Source organism: Oratosquilla oratoria, chromosome 27 (assembly GCF_046742065.1).
Source record: "Oratosquilla oratoria isolate Oo_2021 chromosome 27, ASM4674206v1, whole genome shotgun sequence".
Taxonomy (NCBI): Eukaryota; Metazoa; Arthropoda; class Malacostraca; order Stomatopoda; family Squillidae; genus Oratosquilla; species Oratosquilla oratoria.
This window is the reverse complement of record NC_134803.1, coordinates 52,402,961-52,415,857: the sequence shown is the minus strand read 5'-3', so window position 1 is coordinate 52,415,857 and position 12,897 is coordinate 52,402,961. Positions and strand designations below refer to the sequence as shown.

General features: G+C 46.4%; 1 protein-coding gene across 6 annotated transcripts in view; it reads left to right on the top strand.

The window, feature by feature from the left end:
* The first annotated feature begins 1,145 nt into the window (after nt 1-1,145).
* The window catches only part of LOC143040067 (uncharacterized), a 127,028-nt gene continuing 115,276 nt past the window's right edge, over nt 1,146-12,897 (top strand). Inside the window, exons 1-9 of one of the 6 annotated variants that reach the window (XM_076210709.1) lie at nt 1,146-1,520; nt 1,845-2,008; nt 4,872-4,994; nt 5,331-5,567; nt 6,140-6,292; nt 6,562-6,763; nt 8,490-8,602; nt 10,177-10,320; nt 10,888-12,897. The exon at nt 10,888-12,897 is cut by the window's right edge and continues 70 nt beyond it. In XM_076210709.1, the coding sequence (XP_076066824.1) occupies nt 1,358-1,520; nt 1,845-2,008; nt 4,872-4,994; nt 5,331-5,567; nt 6,140-6,292; nt 6,562-6,763; nt 8,490-8,602; nt 10,177-10,320; nt 10,888-11,175 (1,587 nt within the window). In that variant the 5' untranslated portion in view covers nt 1,146-1,357 and the 3' untranslated portion in view covers nt 11,176-12,897. The remainder of the gene's footprint in view (nt 1,521-1,844; nt 2,009-4,871; nt 4,995-5,330; nt 5,568-6,139; nt 6,293-6,561; nt 6,764-8,489; nt 8,603-10,176; nt 10,321-10,887) is intronic. The other 5 variants (XM_076210710.1, XM_076210711.1, XM_076210714.1 and 2 more) reach the window with 5 other exon arrangements.

The following is a 12,897-nucleotide window of genomic DNA, read 5'->3' as shown; positions in this document are numbered from 1 at the left end:
CGTTTGGCTCTTCCCCCCCCCCCCGAGTCGTCAATGGACCAAAGAGCTCCTCCCCCTTCTCCGTCCTCCCAGGGTCAAGGTGCTGCTTGTCCAGTTTCTTCTACACCTGACCTGACCTAACCTTCTTCTGTGTGAACACTAAATGAAACCATTCTCGAGTTGCTATACATTGTCTTCAATTGTCGTTTTTGTTTATATATTCATGCATTTTTTTTTTTTACTTTTTTTTTTTTTTCTTCCAGGTTTAGGAAAATCACGCTGGGTGGATTGGCGACCCTTAGGCTTGGAAAGAAATGACCAATATGGAAGAAGTATGATGCGCGTTCATCCGTATGGTTGTTAATAACCCATCAAATATTACATACATATACCAAAGGCTTTTTTCCCCTTATAAGGGAGGTAGTCAAAAAACAAAGGCATAAAAACTACTCCCACCCATTCCATCCCTTCCACACTCCACTCCCCTCTGCCCTCTTCACTCCCACTTATCTTGGCACCTCCTGGATGACGGGTCATCCCTGCATCTTGTCCCTTGCCCTGGTCAGAAGCAGTGTCGCAAGACACAGCATATTGACTGTGTAAAAAGTCAAGCGCTAAATACCCCATACGTGGATTGATTTTGAATAATTATTGGTTGTGAGGGCCGCGCGTTAAACCAGTGAATACCGTGTCGAACTCGTGAACAGGTGGTCGTGAGTTCGCTTCCCGGGACCCGCTGCAGGCTATGTCAGCCCCTGGCCAGGCTGCCTAAAAAAGGAAAGGAGGAAAGAAAAGAAAAGAAAAGAAAAGAAAAAAAAAATTATATTATATATATATATATATATATATATATATATATATATATATATATATATACATACATAGCGGCTCGGCCGCAACTGTCAGGGCTTTGCCCTACCAGCAGGGGGTTTTCACTTCCCACTGCGTGTGGGTGGAATGGTGAGTTTTATTACATGCGAGTCCTTGAGGGAACCAAGTCATCTTCTGAAGGCAGCACCTTGACCCTGAACAGGAGTTCGCTTCTCGATCTGTTGACGAGTCAAAGTCGAGTGCCAAGTGGCCCTCTGCCAAGGAGGTACCCCTCCCCCTCCACGTCCTCTCCCCCTCCCTCACGCCAGCAAGTGGCGATGCTCGCGCCCTCCGGAGCTCGGAACTTCAGTGAAGAGTTCGACTGTGCGTGTACAGGAACCTTTTCCTTCTGCTGTGACAAACCTTCTTCTTCCTCGCGTCCTTATGGATCCCTGGCGCGTCTCCGACTAGGTGTGACCTCCCTCCTTGCTTTCCTGCAGGATCGACCGATGCCCGACCGAGGAGGAGGAGGAGGAGGAGGACGACCCTCCCCACAAGGAGGAGCGAGATGCCCCTGCGCAACGAGCCCCACTCCCTCGAGCGATGCGCCATGCTCTGCATCGCGCACCACTTCGACCACATCTGCTACGGGTGCACCACCCGCGTACAGATCCACCGCATGCTCGAGGACGAGAGCTTCCTCGAGGTCGAGGGGCCCTTCGTCAGCCTACGTATGTACTAAGTACACATAATCCAACTATCCTTCCGGCAGATCTATGCTCTCCACCAAAGTCAAATTCACGCGTGTAATCTTTCCTCCCTACAAAATCTATCAAATATTTTTTTACCTCATAAGTTCTTAAAAAAATAAATAAATAAATAAAAATAAATTAATATCAAAAATATATATCTGTAAAATGTATTCGTTATTCGAAGGGTCCCTAATTTGACGACAAAATCGAATATTTCCGTGTAAGGTTTTCAAAGAATGAACGTCACGTTGCTTTTCCATTTTTGCATGGCGGCTGCGGCGACTGCGACGTGAAACCGTGCAGCTGGCAACGTCTTGTCTAAAATGCTGAGCCTCGTCCTCGAGAGATCGGGCCACGTCCATCGACAGCACCTCCACGTCCTGATGCAAGACAACCTGGACGAGCTCAAGCTGAAGCGAAGCAACGCCCACATGGGCGTCGGGATGCTCTGCGCAGGCAGGTGTCAGGTAGGGAGGGTGTGGGCGTGACTGGGTGTGGATGTGACTGGGTGTGACTGGGTGTGGGTGTGACTGTGTGTGGGTGTGGCTGGGCGTGGGCGTGAATGGGTGTGGTTGTGACTGGGTGTGGGTGTGACTGTGTATGGGTGTGACTGTGTGGGTGTGACTGGGTGTGCTTGTGGCTGGGTGTGGGTGTGGGTGTGGATAAGTGTGCGTGTGGATGGGTGTGGGTGTTGATGGGTGTGACTGGGTGTGGGTGTGACTGGGTGTGGGTGTGACTGGGTGTAGATGTGCCTTGGTGTGGGTGTGGCTGGGTGTGGTTGAGTGTGGGTGTGAACTGGGTGTGGGTGTGACTGGATGTGGTTCTGACTGGGTGTTGTCGTGACAGGGTGTGAGCGTAACTGGGTGTGGGCGTGGCTGGGTGTGGGTGTGACTGGTAGTGGGTGTGGCTGGGTGATGTCGTCACCGCAGGTTATTTGCGAGGATAAGTTTGGATGTGGGTGTGACTGGGTGTTGGTGGGACTGGGTGTGGGTGGGATTGGGTGTGGGTGTGGCTGGGTGTGGGTGTGGCTGGATGTGGGCGTGAGCGAGTGTGGGTGTGCTGGGTGTAGGCATGAATGGGTATGGGTGTGAGTGGCTGTGTATGTGACTGGGTGTGGATGTGGCTGAGTGTGGGTGTGACTGGGTGTGGGTGTGACTGGGTCTGTGTGTGACTGGGTATATATGAGGCTGGGTGTGGATGTGGCTGGTGTGTGTGGTTGGGTGTGGGTTAGAACAGGAACGTGAGAGGTGTTTATGCTGAGTGATGTCCGTAGGAAGGAGTGAACATGTGCAATTTTAAATTGTAAACAAATCACAATGAGTGTGTGTGATTCACCATGGTCTTTGGATCACGTGTTGGACTCATGATCGACAGCTATTTCCCTCCCGGAAGAGAGCTCAGAGTTCATACATGACCGATCTATGGATAATGCTGCGACCTTTACACGCGCACACACACACACCCAATTACCCGCCCACGAGAGTTGGAGTAACGACTCGCAGCGTAGTGATACTGAAATTATTTCAGCCCTGTGCGGGATTCGAAGCCAGACCGCCGTAGTGGCAGTCGGGAACTCTAACCACCGTACCATAGTGTGTGTGTGTGTGTGTGTGTGTGTGTGTGTGTGTGTGTGTGTGTGTGTGTGTGTGTGTGTGTGTGTGTGTGTGTGTGTGTGTGTGTGTGTGTGTGTGTGTGTGTGTGTGTGTGTACGTGTTTTCGCGTGTACCGTTCTACGTATATTAATAGCTAATGCATGTCGTCACCGCAGGTTATTTGCGAGGATAAGTTTGGATGTTTTATAGCGAGTATCTGCTTGCATGTCTCATGTGGGAGGAGAAGAACGAGGGAGATTGAGGAGGGTCTCAGAGGTGAGTTAAGAATGTCCTATGTGGTACCTCAGAAGACAAGAACGAAGGAGACTGCGAGAGACGGTAAGGCCTCCACTAGGCAGTTCCATGTCCTTTACCACCTGTCGTCCCTGTCCATAAAGCTCTCTCCTCTTCTCTTAAAACAACACTTTCTTTCAGCGCTCATAACATGATTACTAAGTTTATGGACACGTTGGCTGTGCGTGTAGGGGAAATGGGAGGCGATAGAATCTTAGTACCTTTGTCTGTCCTTTGTACTTTTGTCTGTCCTTTGTACATGGCTCCCTTTGCACACGATGCAAGGGATGTGATGCTGCCAATTGGCAACCTGAAGTGGGAAGCGCAGCGAGTAGTTTCTTTAGGTTAAATGACGACGACGACGCTATCGCCAATGACTGGCTTGGGTTTATAGAACACCGCCATAATGACAGCGACATTTTGATCGAAGATGACATATTGTTGACCTCACAACCGTAATATTTTCCTTTTAAGCTTCGATAATAATCTAGTCACAATCCACCATTTCCGAAAGCGTCGATGCCGGACTAAGAAACCCACCACAGGACCGAGAGTGTTTCTGCCAGTGTGGTTGGCCGAGGTAACCACTCGCAAGGCTAAGAATACAAAACCAAAACTAAATATAGTCACGAAGATGAATTCGTTTCTTGTGTTTGGTTTTGAGCTGAGCTGCCGCAGCTTGGGAGAGCTGTGAGCATATGATTACCCGGGGATACACAAGTAACCCATAGAAACCACTCAATACGTACTGCATCAGTGCATTTACAAAGTCAAGGTAATCGAAACATGGAGGTAATCAATATTTCTTGGCAGTTCCTAATGACTAGTGTAGGCGTGACTGGGTGTGGGCGTGATTGGTTGTGGGTGTGACTGGGTGTGGGTGTGGCTGGGTGTGCGTGTGACTGGGTGTGGGTGTGGCTAGGTGTGAGTGTCGCTGGGTGTCCAGAAAGGTGAACAAGTGTCACCTAGCAATATTCTGACAACAGAGATTTTGGCACACTAGTTTATTTACATATAAACTAGTCCTTAAATAGATTTGCTGAGAGTTCAGTAGGCGGGTGGGAGATATCACTGAGCTGGATGACTGCCAGGGCGTCAGAAGATGAGACGATAGGGTCATGACAGGTCACCTGATTACAACTGTCCAAGGGAGAGGCTGCATTGACCAGTGGGTATCCCAGTAAGTCATTGTAATTCTCTCTCTCTCTCTCTCAGACTGGATAATACAAGTTATGATGTCTCATCCACGCAAGAGCTGTCCATCACAAGTCTAACACGTGGTCCAAGACCATGGTGTCAGGGTTACCAGTAACACTGACAACGTTGTCACTGTCCATCATTGTATACTTTGAGGGTCTCTTGAACGTGTTCGGTGATGAGGACGAGTCTCGCATCTGTTCAGCTGTGGTTTATTCCATGAGGAACCTTTTCTCCACTCTTGCAGAAGCTGAGGCGCTTAGACCTGAGCTACGTTCGAATCATCCGACCCCATGTCCTCCTCGACCTCCTGCCGCTCCTCAGACACCTTACAAGCCTCAATCTTACTTACACTGAGACGGTCGACCACGTAAGTCTATCTCATCGAAAAATGTAAATGAATAGATAATAATAAAACATGTACTGGACGTCTGCTAGTCTCCGGTCCCCTGACTGCAGTCAACTAATATTTATTCTAGCTTCTGCCAGGCGATTTTCTTCAGTTATGGGAACACACACACACATCTTCCCCAAGCAGTCAAGGATCTTACAGTGGTCTAGACAGGAACCATTAAACTGTAGATTCTCTTTGTGTGAGTGTGTGTGTGTGGGGGGGGGGTGTATACGTGCCCTCTTAACAACTCTGTGCGTCTTACTTGAGAAGATCCTGCGTCCTGACAGAGTTCCCTTGTCCTTCCTTGATCAGGTGCTGGAGAAGGTGGGTCGGCACTGCCCCGAACTTCGTGAGCTGAATATCAGCCAGTGCAACGTCAGCGACAGGGGCATCCAGAGGCTCTGCTACAACGCCGACGAGCGTCAGCCGCAATGCCGGCACCTCGTCAGCCTCAAGACTGCTGGCTCCTCGGTGACGGCGAGGGGCATCGCCTTTCTACTGCAGAAGTGCCCCAAAGTCGCTGATCTCGACTTCGACAGGATCTTCGAGGTGATGGTGGTGACGTTAGTGGTAGTGGTGATAGTGCTGGTGGTGTTGGTGGTTATATAGTGCTGGTGGTGTTGGTGGTTATATAGTGCTGCTGGTGCTGGTGGTTATATAGTGCTGTTGGTGTTGGTGGTTATAGTGCTGTTGGTGTTGGTGGTTATAGTGCTGTTGGTGTTGGTGGTTATAGTGCTGGTGGTGTTGGTGGTTATAGTCCTGTTGGTGGTTATATAGTGCTGGTGGTGTTGGAGGTATTGATAGTGACGGCGGTGGTAGTGATAGTGGGGGCGGTGGTGATGATGATGGTTGATAGTGAGGAATACGATGGTGGTGGTGATGATGATGATGATGATGGTGGTGGTGGTGGTGGTGGTGATGATGATGATGATGATGATGATGATGATGATGATGATGATGATGATGATGATGATGATGATGATGATGATGATGATTGCATATATTTTAAAGAATTCCCAGGTTTTAGAGCATTTCTGACCGGGAGAGGACTGTGTAGCCTATAAGTACTTACACCCCCCTCGCATCACGTGATGCATGTTAACGTGTGACGTCCTCGACAGGTCTTCGACGTGCTGGAGAGCAGCGGCGAGACGTGGCAAGAAACCGCTGACGGTCGTCAGCGCAGCTACCAGCTCCTGGCGCTGACGTCAGCAGCCGAGTTCGCGTCTACTCTTAGCGTCGATCTCGCCTGCGCTTTGTGTCCACGAACTCAGGTCAAGTCAGGTCGCGTCAGTTCGGGTGGCCAAGGCGCTCCTCCACCCCATATATGTTGTGTTCCTGTCTGATGGTACCAGAGTAGATATTATACATCGTTGTGATCATGATCAGATAAAATGCATCTAACCCCCGTCTTTCTAGAATAAAGTTCATCTCTTAACCCACGCTATGTTATTCTGGTTAATGCAAGGCGATTTTATTCAGCTGAACAGTAGCTTTGGTTCGAGGACCAGGTGCATCACCGAAGACCTCTCTCTCCTTGCAGACCGTGACCCTGAGCAACGCCATCGTCAGCAGCGAGGTCCTCTACAAGTTCATGGCACTGAATCACCTGGCGCACCTGCAGCTCACCAACTCGGAAGGAATGGCCCTCGACTTTCTCGAGGGCGTGGTTCCCCTCCTCACTGTCAAGGGCCACCAGCTCGTCTCACTTCTTCTCTCGAACTTCGCCTTCGTCGACGTCGGAGGTAAGTGACGTCGGGAGAACCTTGTAGTTCGGTGACATCGACAAGATTTCGTAGTTCGGTGAGGTCGGGAGAACTTCTTAGTTCGGCGAGATCGGAGAAAACCTCTTAGTTCGGCGAGGTCGAGAGAATCTCTTAGTTCGATGAGGTTGGGAGAATCTCTTAGTTCGGTGAGGTTGGGGAAAATTTCTTAGTTCGATGAGGTCGGGAGAACCATAGTTCGGTGGGGTCGGGGAAAACCTCTTAGTTCGGTGAGGTCGGAGAAAACCTCTTAGTTCGGCGAGGTCGGGAGAATCTCTTAGTTCGAAAAGGTCGGGAGAACCTCTTAGTTCGATGAGGTCGGGAGAATCTTAGTTCGACGAAGACGGGAGAACTTCTTACTTCGGTGAGGTCGGGAAAAACCTCTTAGTTCGGCGAGGTCGGGAGAATCTCTTAGTTCGATGAGGTCGGGAGAACCTTAGTTCGGTGAGGTCGGGAAAAACCTCTTAGTTCGGCGAGGTCGGGAGAATCTCTTAGTTCGATGAGGTCGGGAGAGCCTCTTAGTTCGATGAGGTCGGGAGAACCTTAGTTCGGTGAGGTCGGGGAAAACTTCTTAGTTCGGCGAGGTCGGGAGAATCTCTTAGTTCGGCGAGGTCAGGAGAATCTCTTAGTTCAATGAAGTCGGGAGAACCTCTTAGTTCAACGAGATCGGGTGATTGAAGAGAATCACCCGATCTCGATGAACTAAGAGGTTCTCCCGAGTACGGTGACAACGATGGTAACGAGTCGCTCTCCACCACGCTCTCTACCCAACTTGTTTGACGTTTTCATTTTCACTCAAGTGATTAGGTTTGGCTAACGCCATATAATCTGAATCAGTTTTGAAGGCGTTGTTGATAAAGCAACGCAACGAATGAGGCGTAACATATATTTTCAAATAGGGGAGGACGCGAAAAATCAGGTTCGCGTATACGCAGTAATATGGAAGTTCGAAAAAAAACAAGGAAAATTATGACCGTTGATTAATGAATAAGAACTTTACGATCTAGGACAGTGGTTCTCAACATTTGGTCCCCAAGTGGACCATAAACCAATGGGAGTTAGTGAATACTCAGTGATTTTATTCAGTGTTGAAAAGTGGTCTTCTCGAGGAGACCGATAGGGAACAGTAGTACATAAATCTTGGGTATATGGCGAAAAAAATATTAAGAACCACTTCTCTCTCCTTAGGGGGTGTTGCATGTATTCTTTTAGATATGTGTGTGTCCCACTTATACACTGACTCTCCTCACACGCTTGTTTAGGTAAGCTTTTTCTTAACAAATCATGTCATCATTATCATTATATCATTTTTATCTTAAAAATTTATTTGTCTATTTGTATATTCATTTATTTTGGAAAAATAACGCCATGGTTATCTGTTCATGGCATCATTATTATTATAAATATAATATATCATTTTTTTATTTTATTCTTTTATTTATTCAACTTATATATTCATTTATTTTGAAAAAAAAGTAACGCCATGATCATCTCTTCGTCTTCTTGGTTGAAGGTACTCTCCCTCCATAGTCCCAACGCCTAAAAAGACCCATCCTCCATTCTTCCTCGGAACGGAACACCAACACGTCCGGGCACGTTCCGGGGTTCCTTGTTCCGGAGTTGTTACGCGTGGTGTGGCGTGCGTCCTTCCACTACCCCCCTTGCGTCACGTTACACCCTGTGACGATTCCGTCACGTCCGTCCGCAGCGATCGGCGAGTGCTGCCCGCGACTCCAGAACTTAGCCCTCAGCGAAGTCCTCCTCTTCGACGAGATCGGCTACCCGAGGGAGAACATTTTCACGGAGCTTCGTGCACTCGAGGTAATGACTGGGTCGGGTCAGGTCATATATATATATATATATATATATATATATATATATATATATATATATATATATATATATATATATATATATATATATATGTGTGTGTGTGTGTGTGTGTGTGCAGAAAAAAACACTGGGAAATAAGAAGCTTAGTCCGAACGTTTTCGTCTATTTAAGACATTATCAAGGAATACACAGTTACAGAGACAAAGGTGGATATAAATACATAAAGTAGAAGACAAGCTAGGAACATGGGAAGGACACACAAGATGCTTCACAATCAGGTAGAGACGATGTTTACATATACGGACGTTTGGTCCATGACGTTACGTCACCCCGGCTTAGTAGCACTTGGAGAAGTTCTTACAATTTTATCAATAACAAAATCATCAAGCTTAAATAATCCTAAACTTAAATTGATATTATGGTCAAAGGTTTGTTTAATATGACTGGATTCAATAATGTTTCTTTCTAATAAGGATCTACAAGAAATTATTACATTAGAATTATCCCAGTCAATAGGATGATTGTGGTCTCTTACATGGACAAAAAGGCCACAATCATTCTATTGACTGGGATAATTCTAATGTAATAATTTCTTGTAGATCCTTATTAGAAAGAAACATTATTGAATCCAGTCATATTAAACAAACCTTTGACCATAATATCAATTTAAGTTTAGGATTATTTAAGCTTGATGATTTTGTTATTGATAAAATTGTAAGAACTTCTCCAAGTGCTACTAAGCCGGGGTGACGTAACGTCATGGACCAAACGTCCGATAAATGTAAACATCGTCTCTACCTGATTGTGAAGCATCTTGTGTGTCCTTCCCATGTTCCTCGCTTGTCTTCTACTTTATGAATTTATATCCACCTTTGTCTCTGTAACTGTGTATTCCTTGATAATGTCTTAAATAGACGAAAACGTTCGGACTAAGCTTCTTATTTCCCAATGGTTTTTTCTGCATATTATTTTCACGTGTGCCTTGTGAATTACTGCAATATATATATATATATATATATATATATATATATATATATATATATATATATATATATATATATATATATATATGAGTGGAAAAGGTGGTAGAGAAACGCGGGTTGGAGCGAGATCACTATATTCCTGACATTTCGACTACAAGTCTTTTTCAGAGTCGAAACGTCAGGAATAGTGTTCTCGCTCTAACCCGCGTTTCTCTACCATCTTTTCCACTCATCAGTCTTACCTTCATAGCAACAGGTATATATATATATATATATATATATATATATATATATATGTGTGTGTGTGTGTGTGTGTGTGTGTGTGTGTGTGTGTGTGTGTGTGTGTGTACAAATAAAGACAAAAACCATATTGAATTTTCTCACAACTATAGTAATATTCACCATATTTCATTATCAATGACATTTTTGTGTGTATAGGATTTCTGTTTAATGTGTCGCCGTCTAGATGCGTGTTTGTGTGGGAAAGGGAATAGGGTGGGACTTTCCTCAACACAATGCGACAATCTACAGTGAACTAATTCTCCTCATTCCCCCCTCTCCCTTCTTTCTCTTCCTCAGCTGTGGGCAGACCCAAGCCCCACATACACGACTCTGTCGCCCGTGATACTTCAACAGTTGCTGGCCTTCTGCAGAGGCCTTCGGAAACTACTGCTGAGGAGCGTGGTGGCCATCAACGACAAGCTCTTCCTCCAGATTCTCGAAGTAAGTGCGAGTTCCCAACACACACACACACACACACACACACGGCTCGACGGCGCAGTGGTAGCGTTCGCAACTGCTAACCCAGCGGTCCGAGTTCGAATCCCGCCCAGGGCTGAAATAATTTCAGTATCGCTGCGCTGTGAGCCGTTACTCCAACTCTCGTGGGCGGGGAGTTGTGTGTGTGTGTGTGTGTGTGTGTGTGTGTGTGTGTGTGTGTGTGTGTGTGTGTGTGTGTGTGTGTGTGTGTGTCAGGTCACAGCATTACCCATAGATCGGTCATACATGAGCTCTGAGCTCTCATCCGGGAGGGTAGTAGCTGTCGATCACGAGTCCAACACGTGATCCAAGACCATGGTGAATTATACACACACGAATTTGAAGCAAGGTATGATGATATAGTTGGAGAGTAGAAGGTAAGACCCCACGAGCGTTGATTCTGTGTAAATTGGGTAAACACACACACACACACACACACACACACACACACACACACACACACACACACACACACACACACATGTATATTTGAAATCGTTGACGTTCCTCGTCCCTCCTTGACCTCAGCAGAACCGCCCTCTCTTTGCAGCACAACCCAATGGAGAAGCTCTCGAGGCTGACCCTGGACGGCTGCCCCAACATGTCGGCCTTGTCCCTGCACGCCCTCCTGAGCAGCACCAACGACCTCATCCTCCTCCGCATCTGGTCCTGCTTCCTGATCGGCAAGGACCACCAGGAGGAACTTCAGCGTCGCGTCGTCGAGGAGAACTGCAACGTAAACCTCGATTGGTTCCCTTGGGAGGGCTGAGCGGGGGAATCGAGTCCAGTGTAGATTGGGAGACCAGGGGCCGGTTTTAGGCCTATTTGACCGATGGGATCAAATTGAGCCCCGCGCGGAAGTGTTTGATACCTCCCGAAGGCCTTACTCTCATGTTGTCTTTCAATATTTAGTATGACAAGCGTTTAATGCTTTTTGGATAAGACTGGCATATTGAACGAAAATGAAATATCAATTTTGAGTTTTTTGTTGAATAGAGGCCCCGATGTCAGTTTTCTAACTGGGGCCTGCACGCATCAGCGATTTGATGCAGTAGTCGTGTTGATACCTTAACACTAGCGTCCGGACGAACTGCACCACTGCGAATACCTTACGCGAACAACCAGATCTCAGTCATCATTTGGCTTTCACGGGAAGAGAATGTCTGCCGACGCTCTACTCATTTAATCATTAAACCACCACAGCTTTGGAGTGTATACATTTTTCGTGCCAACACCAGACTTCTTTGATGCATTGATGGCAGTCATTTCCCTGTGAAACTGTGTTTTCAGGGTAGAAAGTTTTTTGGTAATGTCTTCATTCCGCACATTACATTTTGTTAAAGAAAAGAAGTCAGCTTTCGATGTTTGTACTTTTTATATTTCTCATCTTATATTCTTTGCACTTGATATTCCAAATGGCTGGGTACTGCTTTAGTAGCTTAATGTAATGTAAGATAATAGTCTTCGTCCACTCGAAAGGCTTTGCGGAAGTTGCTTGTGCCATTGTACGAAACTAGAAGAGCGAAGCAGAGCGCGTGCTTCCTTTCCCTTCAACTGTTGACACACTGCGCAGCTCTGCGACGTTTTTCAACTCATCGCTTCAATACATCGCGCATCAAATACTCGTACGTCCGCCACCACTGTTGTTATATTTTATCTCACTGATTATCTTCATATACAGGACGTGACAGTGATATCCATTATTTTTCGACACTCTTAGATAAATTCCACAAACCGAAATCGACATCCTCTAATTTTTACTGCTTACACTTACTTCAGTAAAAATAATTACCTATTTTTAGTTTTATCTTATAATTAGATTAACAAAGCCTTATCACACACCAGTAAGTAAAAATTATAACATTAAGAGTCATGTTTTAAATTTTAAATACATTTATGCAGCAATTTATGTCGTATTTTTTTCTTAATATCGGTTTCCAAATTAGCTAAGTCACCCCTTTGCCCCGTGAATTCCCACACAATTGAAAATTCTAGCGCTAATAGGAAACTACGAGCCTGACTGCGAAAGGTCCCATTCCTACCATCGGACCTGATCAGGAAAATGGGAGTGGAGTAGAACAAGAAGAGGTGGAGGTTGCCAATCCCTCTCGCACATGAACAAATGAAGAACAATGTGTTCATTGCATGTGACGCAAGACTTTCAGAATGAACACGTCCACCTGTTAGACTGAACACGGGGAGAACCCGTGATCACCTCATTTGAACACGAGTTGGATTTAGCTTGCCCTGTTCACACTGGTGGCTCGAACCGCGCGGAAACCGCGGCGGTGTCACATAGTCAAGGAAAAAATGAGCAGTTGTGTGTGAACTCCTCCATTGACTTACATCGTAAGTGAACCGCGGCGGTTGAAACCGCTAGTGTGAACAGGGCTCCGGTCAACGAATTAATTAATCTTCACATCGGTCACAAAGTACGACCGACCCATGAAACCACTGATGTTTTGATCACCGTCGCTGTATCTATGTAGCCGACTGTACTCATGTATTTTGATATTTTGTGTGCTTTACTGACTACGATGG